The sequence below is a fragment of the Semicossyphus pulcher genome, unplaced genomic scaffold (genome assembly GCF_022749685.1).
Source record: "Semicossyphus pulcher isolate SPU_LCO1_2020_fin unplaced genomic scaffold, fSemPul1.0.p SCAF_7, whole genome shotgun sequence".
Classification (NCBI taxonomy): Eukaryota; Metazoa; Chordata; class Actinopteri; order Labriformes; family Labridae; genus Semicossyphus; species Semicossyphus pulcher.
The window spans coordinates 24380088-24392433 of record NW_027211748.1 but is presented as its reverse complement, the minus strand read 5'-3'; the positions used below and the strand labels follow the sequence as shown (position 1 = coordinate 24392433).

The 12346-nt window shown below is 39.5% G+C and overlaps 1 protein-coding gene across 4 annotated transcripts in view; it reads right to left on the bottom strand.

Moving 5' to 3' along the window:
* The window catches only part of LOC138611145 (solute carrier family 12 member 7-like), a 51180-nt gene extending 47371 nt beyond the window's left edge, over positions 1 to 3809 (bottom strand). For all 4 annotated transcript variants that reach the window (XM_069684111.1, XM_069684112.1, XM_069684114.1 and 1 more), the window contains exon 1: positions 3008 to 3809. In XM_069684111.1, the coding sequence (XP_069540212.1) occupies positions 3008 to 3152 (145 nt within the window). In that variant the 5' untranslated portion in view covers positions 3153 to 3809. The remainder of the gene's footprint in view (positions 1 to 3007) is intronic.
* Positions 3810 to 12346: the final 8537 nt, after the last annotated feature.

Below are 12346 nucleotides of genomic sequence, written 5' to 3'. Positions count from 1 at the left end.
GCAGAGCGAGCAGGACGTAACACAGAAACACAGTGTAAAAACACACACAGGGGCGGCTTTACACCTGCGCTGCTTGGCTCAATGTAAAACGGCAAAGCCGGCATAAAGGCGGAGCTTCACTGAGGGGCTGTTTCAGCCATACACTTACCCACACAGCATTTCAATTATTGTACCAATATCAGATTTCTCTGCCTCAGTAAACACAAAAACATAGAGAGTTACTGGCAGGTGGAGGTTGGTTTGTTTTCAAACTAAATGTCAAAAAATAAACTTGGTATCCTGCCTGGATTACTGAACATGCTGTCCAGGCACAAGGTTCTCGCTGTAAAGTGACATTTCTTTTAGAAAAGTGAATTAGATGACTCAAAATGACCATGAGAGACATGAATCTACTATTGAATTATGCTAAAAGTATACAAAATGACCATAAAAAGACACAAACAACAACAGAGATGCAAAATGCCCAGGAAAGAACACAAAACAAATACATAAGGGACCACAGAGACACAAGTATGGACTAAAGAGAAGCAAGACAACGCAACGTAATTGAGGTATCTTTGCATGTTTTTCTGTCTGCAGCTGTTGCTCCTGTGAAGGAGGTGTTTAGGGGCTTTAACATGCCTTTGTCCAGGTCGCCTTGTCTTGTAATGAACGTAAGATATCTGGAGTTACAAAGCTTTAATATGCAATTTGTTTATATGCTGTTCAATTATTACAATGACTAAATAATGTTACCAATAATAAAGTTTCAAAATTTAGCAAAATATTAATGTAGAGTGTAATTCATGGATCAAAGAATTTATCTGTAATCACAATGTCACAGTGGTTAACTGGGAACCAATCAGCTATTGATTTAGCCTCTCTGGGTTTACAGTCCGTCTAGCACACTCAAACCAATAGGCTATTGTATGACGACAATTTATGCCATTCATCTGCATTCGCGTGTAAATATCTTTATACAGAGATACTAATAAGCGAAGTAATGAGTCGATAGCCGGTGGGTTCCAAGATTGCATTTTGGCCTCTTTTGCTCTCAACACAGTCTATTTTTCTGCACGCAACCAGAGACTGTTCAATACTGCTACAACGAGAACGAGAAGAAAGGTTTTGCATTCAGTTGCAGATACATTTTTATATAGACGGCCATATAAATTGAACAGGTAGACCTGTAAGGAAGTCCATGTAAACTGAATATAAACACGCTGAAAGAAGCAGATTGATGGGCCTCAGCAGGATCAGCAGGTTTTTATTTCCCGCAGAAACTGTTCGGACAGAATAATTTAATTTCAGATATTTCAATAGGCACACCAATCGGAGACATAGAAAACTTTGAAGAGAGAAGAAAGTCACTCCACTGATAGCAACGACACAAGTCAATCAGAGACAGACATGCACTTTCTAGGCTGACTCTGTGCCAGAGCTGGAAGTCCAATGGAGGAGCTCTCAGACACATTACATACACATCTCATTAATACAGACGCGATCTGTCTGTGTTTTCGTGCACACTACACACTCTCATGCATAAACTACAGTCACACAGCTGGAGTGACATGAGACAAATACTTTAAAAAACAATTTTTAATAGACACAGCGGAGAAATATTAAATCCGACAGGAATGAAAGGAGAGGTCTCCCCATAGCCACGTGATCGTTGCCATGGATACGGGGAGAGTGGGCGGTGCTTAATGTGGCCCAGGACACATGTGCGTTCACACTACCAGACGTGTGTGGATAAATGTGTCCCAGACCACCTCTGTATGTGGCCTGAGTGATCGGATCTGAATGCGCCTTCAATCCGTCCTGGGAGCGTTCAGACCTGTAATTAAGCCTGTCCACTTGTGATCCAATCACGAAAACCACATGTTGATACCAAATGTGAACGGGGTCAGAGAGGTCAAAGAGGCACTGGGTATGGAAAAGAATCTGCCACTTCATTGGTTTGAGGAGGAGCATAATCATCAGTGGTGCTGCACCTTCCACTGTCATCAGCTGTGAGCCACAGGGCAGCACGGCAGCGCTGAGACCGACCTTAGCCAAACGATTTATTGATTTTGAGTGTATTATCATATGCATAGATGCTATACTTTATATTATAGACAGAAAAATGGCTGTAATCGCACCACTGATTCATTACAAATGCTCCTCGCCTGTGAGTCACAACCTGAAATGACAATGAGTGTCCTAAATCTCAATTTATTGCTCACTATTGAATGAATGAACAAATGTAGGAATGTATTTTATTGTATCATAGCACAAAATGACCCTAATACATCTGAAAGGGTTTGGATCAATACCAGTTATAAATAAAAGTTTTCTTTACTTTCAGTGGCACGCATTTAAATGTATTTAGTTGTTAACAAGGTCATTATCTTGATCTATGTATATTCATTATAGACAGACAGCAAACAGAGATACATGTTATTCCCTTTAAATGGTCTGTAATTAATCAGCGTTACAGTCTTATGGTCTCTGGGAACCAAGTTAAAATGGACATTTTTCCTTGACATTATGTTTAAATTATCAATAGTCAGTGTGCAAAATCACCATTTCAGCGTGTTATGTATTTTTCATACATGTAACCCTTTTCTACTTAATGCTCTCTGCCTTTTTAAAATATGTTATTTTTTAATTATAATCAAAATAAAGCAATGAGACACTACAGTCTGTCGGGGTTACACAGATTTAACAACTCACAAACTCACAGTCCCACAGCAACCAAGCTGCCCTGCAAGTTCTTGCTTGTCAAACAACGTCACAACTAAACACCATGTGTTGTGTGTGTGCGTGCGTGTGTACAGAACGTGCCTGCCATAACATGAATCTGACTGTTTGTGTCAGCACGCTTCATTAGCACATGTATTATACAGTGACGCAAACAGTTTATCAGACTTACACTCAGCAGGTGGGAAAGGCTGTAGATCCCTCATGACCCCAAACAGAAAGAATCTAAGTGTACGAGCATGTATTCAACCAGTAGAAGAAGTTTTGTCTCTTATTATATTCCTACCTGAGTTGGGTCCTTGTACGTTGTCTTCATCCTCCTCCTGAAAGATTTTCCCCAGACTGACAGTTTTGCTGTCCCCGCTTGCAGCTGCACTGTTGCTGCCGTCCTCTGCATCCTCCACAGGCACTACAGTGAAGTTAGTGGGCATTTTGGCTCTCCAATTGCAGGGAACAAAGTCTGAAGAAGTGTCCAGTGATGACAACCAGGAAGTGACAAGCTGTTGAACTTTCACCTCCACAAGGCACAAAATAAATTATCCACAGGAAGTCGAGTAGAAAACATAAGGCCCCATTGAAGAAAGATTCAGACTGACCGCAACATGGCACTCACTCCTGATCTTTTTGTTTCCTTTCTCTTTGTTGTGTGATCCAGTGTTCTCTTTACTCAGGGTGAAAGTGCCGCCTCCTACATATGGGGCAGGCCAAAGTCCTGCAGTGTATCTCTTCACTCTCTCTCCTTGTTCCTTTCCCTCCCTTTTCCCCACACGGCACACTAGCTCCAAGACTATTGCCCCATGTGACCCTCTATTTACCATATGAACAGAGGTGGAGTCAATACAGAGAGAAGCCTGCAGCTCCTCCCATTACTCTGACTGTCCCACTTCTTTCACTCACACCTTTGTAATGCCAAAAGGTGGAGAAACAAACTCTAAAGAATCAACAAAGTGTCCAAAGTATCTGTAAATCCAAAGTGACCGAAGAAACAAACAACTGGCTCACGTCGAACAAGGTCAATCTAAACTTAATCTCTTTTCTTTTCTCTTCTGTTGGCTTTGGTTTGGTTTCCTCTCCTTCTCTCAGGCTGGTAGTTTCCGTCTCTGACTTCCTCCAGGTAAAAAAATGGGTGTTACCTTTCCCACAGTGCATTATGGGTAGCAGTAGAGTGTTATGTTCAGCACAACTGCACCTCCCACTCTCATGTGCACACACATTGTGCAAGCAAAGGAAACACCTGAACAGCCTTGGACATTAACGTCCCCTCCAGCAAAGATCACAATGGAAAAGGAAAAGGACATAGTTTTGAATAACAATGGACACAAGTAAACATGTTTTATTTTGAGCTTGTGGGAAAGATCTTTTTATTGGCTCTTATGCAAGAGACTGGACATTTATCTTGATGTACTGTGAACTTTTTAAAGAGGCCACATTAAAAAATTAATCTCTAAATATAGCCTAACGTATCCACCTAGCTTTGCTTAGCTTAGCTTTGGCCACTCTGCCTTACCTCCACTTTAGCTTTCCTTAGATTAAACATACATGAAGTATGTCTTTGAGCTTAGCAGAACATTGGCCATAGCTTTACTAAAGTTAGCTTAGTTTAGCTAACATCATAGCTAAGCTCTGATATTAGCTCAGCTTAGTTTTAGAAAGTTTAGCTAAACTCACAGAATAATTTACATATCATGATCGCATTTCTCTTTCACATCAGGCAATGCTAGGTTGCTCTGCTGGAGGATATGATTAGCCTCAAGCTAGGCTATATGTTATTGTTCATGGTTGTCTTTATTAATCATTTTTCATAATTATGTTATTTAATCAATGGCTGTGATATCATTCCATTTGTGACATTTTTCCAAAACAATGACTACATTAACAAATGTGTTTTGTTCTGGAAGGCTAACCTCCTTATCTTCCCAGCTAGGCTAACTTATCGTAGCTTTGTTTAGCTTAGCTTAGCCACCTTGCCTTATCTCACCATAGCTTTTCTTATATTTAACAGACATATGTATGTCCTTGAGCTTAACAGAATTTATAGCTATATTTATATTATATTCCTTATCTTTTTTTTTTTTTTTTCGACAGTAGCTTAGTTTGGAAAAATTGTCAAACCGTCCCGTAAATGCTGCAGAATATACTCTCGATTTTGTGGTTTTCGATTATGAAACATATCTGAAAAAAACCCAATCATTTTATGGGGCATGCAATGAATTTGTTTCAATTCTAATGCTGAACTATGTAATGGTTAATATGAAATATAGTGTGCCATGAAATGTAGGCATTAATACGCAGAACTAAAGGTAGCACAAGCAAACATAGCTCATGTTTAACCTGCAGACACCCTGACTACAGCTGGCCTGACATCAGATAATCTCCCAGGCACAGATGCCAAACTGCTCACCAGGAGATAAAGCGGCTGCTTGTTCAGCTTTCTTCAGAAGGTGGTGAATAATTGAGCTATATTTATGGTTGTTTCCTTCTATTTTTCTTACCAGTTGAATGTAAAAGGCTCAAAAGGACAGAGCTTCGGGAATATTTCAGTCTGCATTAAGTATTCATCCTTGTTGACCTTCTGACCTTAACTTTTGTGGCTAAGTAAGGGTCTCATGTTGTTTCTATTCTTAATATCAATCAGCTCTTCACGTTTCTAAGGAAATAAATCATTCTTCTTTATCACACACTGACAGGATCAAGGGACAGGACTATCCATATCACGCCAGCAGAGGGTGCTGTAGGTTCATGAGGGGCCTATATTTGAGTTGACAATGAATAGTAGTGAAGTGAGAGAATTTGAGGTCAATGACCAACTCACTGGTGAGGATATTTATAGTTTGTAAGCAACCCGTGGGGGGATGAGTGTAAATATGTTTTAGTAATGTTTCATAGCAGGGGGCGGTAATAAGCAGAGATTCATACTTCAGTTGATTTAGGACTTTAAACAAGTATCTGCACTGCTGCACTGCACATCAGCAAGTCACTCAATCAATGTTTTGTTCTGGTTCTGACCTCTGACTTCTCTATGAAATGCATGTGGGAATTCATATGTACAAGTATGCATGCTTGCTAAATGAGGTGTTCGGCAGGATGCAAAACCAACAACTTTCCTTAGAAATTTAGAGCATTTCTCTGCAGCTTATCGTTGGTGTGCTATCACTTGGCCCGTGACTGAACCCCCTCCTTCATGGACAAAACTGCCATTTTATACCGCTCAGATGGCTTAAGTGTGAATGTTGAAAAAAAGGGAAAAGCGAGAGAGTTCGGGGTGAAATCAAATCCCTTTAGCAAACAGCAAAAAGGTCAGTGCTGACGCAGACCCGGGAACAGGCTGCCCTCCCTCAAGACTATATTCTTAAGTGGCTGGATTCTATTTGTAGCATTTTTACCTGTTTACTGACTCCCCCTCTCCAAAACCAGGTAGCTGTACAAACAAACTGGAGGGTTTGGATGACCTCTTGTGTCATCACACAGGGGATAAATCTTATATGCCTGCAGTGTGCTGTCGAACCGCAAAACTCAATATCATAGCGAATAGACTCAGTTTATCAGGGCTATGGTGCTCTTTTTATTCACTCAGTCAATGTGCTTCAGTACGCTATTATGAAAATATAACTTCTAGATACACAACATAATAAAAAAGACTTCCTTATGATGGATTTAAATGACTCTAAGGGTTCTTTATGAGTATTCAAGTGCTCTAGTAGCTACTGAAAAAGTCTAAAATAGCAGGATATACAGATAGTGAAGGAGCTTACTTTGTCTTTGTTGAAACATTAAATTAATGTCACAAGTTTTGAGCTATATTTTATGGAACATTAGCTTTATACACTTTTCATTTCCCATTTCAAAACAACAGTAAAATTGGGGGAAACTCCCACATTATCCAGCTTCACTGGCTATCTGTTTTCATTCACCATTCACATTAGCCAAGCTTTAGTCTACTTTTTTTTTTTTAAGTGAAATATCTTTTGTATATCCTGAGAGAGGGCATACAAGTATAAGCATATAACTTGTAGCAAAGGCTGCTTGATGATTCATCAAGTTAAGTTACATTATATTTGAGCTGCTTGATGTTTTCTTATTTGGTGGTAACTATTGATAAGCTAGCAGTTTGCTAAATGGCTACCGGTTAGTCTTGACTGACATCTAGCTGACACATAGCATACTTTAATTCATGTGCAAATGTTGTAAGGTAAAATTTTGATTAAAGAAATGAAAAAAGTCAAAGATAAATGTTGATTTCTTTATGAAAGATTAAAATAGAGAGTAGACAGCAAGGAGGGGCTGTGCAAATCTTATACACAGCTTTAATCCAAAAGTCAGCTGGACCTGGATGAAGTTTTTGAAGATGTTTCCCCTCTCATCCGAAAGACCTCTTCAGTTCCATTAAACCTTTGAACAGGGTTGCCAGGTCTGAGTGACAAAACCAGCCTAACGGCCAATAAAACAAGCCCAATACTAGAAATCAAAATATACCCCTGCCAAACCATATACACTGCTAAAGTCCAACCATGTGCTATCATTGCCTAGTGCATTATAAAATACACAGATTAAACTCAGAGGGTTATACTGGTGGGTGAGAGGAGGATGTTATCTGACATCCATCATGGACAACTCCTCTCACCCCCTGCATGAGACTGTGGGGGCCTTAAGCAGCTCCTTTAGCAGGAGACTGCTACACCTGTATTGCACCTAAATACTAAAAATAAAGGATTTCTATTTATAGAGTCTATTATTCATGTAATTTGAATACAAAACAGGTCTACCCAACCAGCGGACAAAAATGTCCACCCACAGCAACACTTCAAAAGTAGCCCAAGACAAATAATTGAGAACCTTTACATACAAATATCATTGTAAGAGCAGCCATCCCTGTCAGGATCGTTTGCAAATTTGTGCTTTATTTGAGCTTTTATTTTGAAACCGGAAACCGGAAGTAATGCCCGCTAACTTGATGCAGGAATGTACAGCGCACAGGCGGAGATGAAAAGTGCTTGTTGGTATGGTTGTGTTAAGCAGTTCCCCTTTCATTTCACTACAAAGTAAGAGTGCATGCTAAGTTTAAAATCAAATCAGACGACAAGAACTGTGTCTAAGCAAGTAAGAAGACCCAAGTTACCCCCGCTAACGGTTACAAGCAGGCAAAAGTGTTGACGTTAATTAGCCTTTTGCTATCGTCTGTATTAAGCTAGCTAATTTACAGTGCAAGTCATTTAAGCTGTTTGTTAATGAGGGAATGAATTTACGAACTGAAAATTGTTTTCTATCTTTGTATTCGTAGTTCCATGGTGTCTTATTCTACAAACCAATTACAATTACCAGCCAGCAAATACAATTAAAATGGAAAATGTAGGCAGGAGAAGAAAAAAAAACTAACAAATTGGTCATGTTAAACAGTCGCAGTCACCAAAACTATATAAAATATTGTGGTTGGGGTTAAATTAAGTATAGATTAAGTTATGTATGTTACGTTACGTAACATACTTGATGAAAGGTAAACAAGCCAATGTTGACCGCTGTCTCCTGGATGAAAGTCCTGCGTTTATTTGACTCATACATGGCCCCAAACCACAACCCTGTATGGACCTTATTTAACTTTAAACTACGTCAACTGACATTGTAATAGATTCATGTGTCCACCATGAGAAATTATCCTAATTGGATTCCCATTGGATATGTTTCCTTGATTTAAGCACATAACTTGCCATCAAACCCACGTAATTCGGCGTTGACAGGTTGGGGTCATTTTGCTTATTTCTCTGAAACCACCGCTTTATTTGTACAGTGTGATATTTGTGAACAGTGCTTTAAGGACACCAGTGTGGGCGTCTAATCCTTTAACCATATTATTTTACAGTTTTAGCTTTTCATTAAATATAAAATTGGGTATCGTGGCCAAGCAGTATACTGTATAGTAGCATTGAAGATCATATACAGTGCCTACCTTGTCCCCGTCCCTCATCTTTTTTTAGGGACATCCCCACTCTACATTCAGCGATGCCCAGAACACCCAGCAGTATTTTCATTTATTTCATCTTCTCTCACAGTTTCTATAACCCTTAATCTTCATACACACACACACACACACATATGTATACAGTCTAGCCATTCTTTCTTCATTGTGAAAAATCAACAAATTAATGAATGTCATTAAGATGAAAATAGTCTTGTTGTCGGTGTGTGTGTGTGTGTGTACTCAGCCTGCCATAAGCGACAGAAGGGCACCAGGCGAGCGTGGCCAGAGTCAGACAACTATTTTTGGTACAAGCGGAAAATTTTGACGGGGATTTTATGGCAGTGGGGACCAACAGCAGAGGATCAGGAGGTAAGAAGAAAGTCTGTGAATCTTGTAGGACTGTGGGAAACAGTGACCCTCTGCCACACTCTGCTGGCACTGGAGGTCTGCATGCGGCATACCAACAAAACAGGAGGAGAGGGAGAGCGGCCAAGCCCGTAATTTGAGTTTGGGATCAGTGTGTGTGTGTGCAAGAGAGAGACAGAGTGTGTGTGTATTGGGCGGGAAGAAGGTTTGTAACTCTAGTGAAGCTTTATCATCCTCAAAAAGCATACAAACTGCAAAATGATTTATGATTTTGAGGGGGGGGTAAAACTGGCAAAGGGTAACATTTTATTATTTATATTTTATTTTCTTTATGTCAGCTTCTTTAACAACAAAAAAAAGACATGATAGACCATTAGTGTCGCGGATTTCCTGGAAACTATATGCTTTTTCTAGGCGTTTTAGGCGAATTTAACAGTTTGATGATATTTTTATGTTTTAAATGAGTATAATAAATATGTTATTTCCCTTAAAGAGCCAGTCACTATGACAGAATCAGTTGTACAAAATCATTCATGGCAAATCATGGCGGACACAAAGGAGAACCAAATTTGATGTTTGAGAAGCTTCCAGTGATGTGTCATGAGAAAGTAGAGTCAAACACGACGTTATAAATACACCTCAACACACAGAAAGGCAGCAAAGTGGAGATGATTACCATGTTTCGCCACCAGAACACAGCTGCTAACTATGTTAAAATAATAACAGCGTCTAAATCTATGAGTGGTGGAGGGCTGAGAGGAGGAAGTCCAACCACACACTCAAACACACACACACACCGTTACTTCTCATACTGTCCACAGTGATTGTTAGCCCACATGCACAGTGTGTGTCCGCCCAGGAGTTAACCGCCTGAGGAGCAGCTATAAAGCATGAGAGTGATTGCACGAGTCATATTTAGAAAGTGTCTCACTTTTACACTCAAGAGAACTACACACTCATCCAAAGAGGTGTGTTCTTACATAAACACACACACACACATATATAGCACGCACACCGGTGTGTCTCAGGCATGGCCAGCTGTGTCCAAATTTCAAACATATCTCAAAAACCCTCATAATTGCTACGTCCACTTGACGTTTCTGTATTTTCTGACCAAGACTCACAATCAAAAAGGTTTCATGTCTAAATGTGGAAACACAGGAGCGTGTTGTTAGACTTACACAAACACCAGCCAGGACTATTTATTCATTTGCTATGAAAAGACTCATGCTTTCCTTTACTGCTAAATATTATGGATTAAGTGTGCGAGGCCTGTAACTAGCATTATTTATAAGAATCATGAGATGACAGTTACGACTAAGAGAGCAAAATATAGAACCAAAGTAGTGTGACTCAGTTTAGTTTGGTTTGAGGGTTTTAAGAGCTTCGGCCCTGGTGCAGAGTTACTGAAGCTTTGAATGTATGCAGGGGCTTGCTGAGTACTCCCTCAAACTCAGTTCAACACATCAAGGTCAAGGGGTCAAACTTCCTTTCTTGTCAGGGCACCCTGAATTCTTAGCAGTTTACTCAGGCCCCTTTGAATACCAAGACACAAGATGATAACGAAAGTACCACTGCTTCCACTGTTGTAGGAGCGGTAATTCTTTTTTTTTATGATTCTTTTTTTGGCTTTCTATGCCTTTTTTATTTTTAGAGAGAGGACAGTGGATAGTGGCAGAAATGGGGGAAGAGAGAGTGGGGATGCCTAACTTTCTTCTCATGTTGCTTCATAAGAAAACTTGAGAACACATGAGATTCTTGAAAGCAAAGTTCTTAAATTTCTTCTTAAGTTTCTTCACAACTTTAAGATGACCCTACATATGTCTTGAAATTGTGACAGTGAAAAGGTCAGCCTTTACATTCATTCATTTAAATATATTTTAGACAATCAATCAATTGAATTTCAGTTGTACAAGGTTCAATTACAATAGCTAACATGTAGGTAAACATTTATTTAGAATGTTAGCATGTCACTGTTGTTTTTGATCTCATATCTACTCAAGTTAAGCTAGCAAATTTTCAGACAGTTAACATTTAAAGGGCCTTTAACCAAAGCTAATAACTAATGTTTGAATGTTTTCCTGTACTTGAAGGTATCTATTTAATTAAATCATTAAGTTGTTTGTTTTCTATTATGAATCAACGGACAGATAAATATTGTTATGATTATTATTTTAATTGTTATAATTTGTAATATATTGATGACAACCATGTTTATTTTAATGAATTAAAATAACATTTCGGTCCTTTATAGTTAATAATGACACGCCTAATTTACATAGAAAGCTTATGTTATCTAATAAGTTCGTGAGTAAGAAATTATAGAAGTTCATACGAAATAAGACTGTTCTTAAGAAAATAATAGTGAATTGCACGTAAGAACATTCTTTAGAATATGTTTGTGAATCCGGCCCCTGGTTCTCAACTGATGGGTCGGGACCCAAAAGTGGGACGCAGAACTGTTGGTTGCGGATGTGTGCATGAAAAGAAATTGGGGGAAAAAAGTATTTGTGAACTAGAGGAAGCTTAAAGGAATACTTCATTACAACATTTGGGAAATATGCTTGTTCTCTTAGCTGCCATGATTGAGCTGAGAAGATTGATACCACATAAATCTACGGCTCGGCTAGAGTGAAAGCTGGGGGGAACTGATTTTTTGTTTATCAGTACAAAAATGGAAGAACTAAAATCAACAGGTTGTAGGTTTCTGTGGGTTGTGTGCTGGACTACTTCTTAGGCTGATGGCAGACTCTCTATGAACAGGACCAGGCTAGCTCTTTTAATTTTATTCTCAATGCTACGCTAGGCTAGCTTTCCCAGCCATATAATAAACATACAGACATGAGAGTGGTATCAATATTCTTGCCCACATTTCTCTGCAAAAATCAACAGGTTGGCATGGCATATTTCCCAGAATGACAACTTAAGCCTTTACGTATAAAATCAGTATCCTGATTGAGTCACGCTGTTCTGCTGTAATGGACTGCTTGGCTACGTTAGTGGCTGTTTGTCAGACCAAACTAGCAGCCTGATCTCTGACAGACTTCCAGTCTGACATACAAACTAAATGCCATGCTGGTGAGATGTTGCCTTCCTGCTCTAAATGCTTGGATAAGCCTCTAAATGACTGGCACGGTGGCTGACTGACTGTTTTCTGACTGACAGGCTGGTTGGCTGAACGGAGCAGTTCACAGGGGTCCTGTGCCAATGGCCGCCCCTGCAACAGGGGTCTGTGAATTTTGACAGCACTGCGATGCTTGCCTTTTTTCTCCTGGAGACCTGGCCCAAACCGTTAGCGTGTTTAAT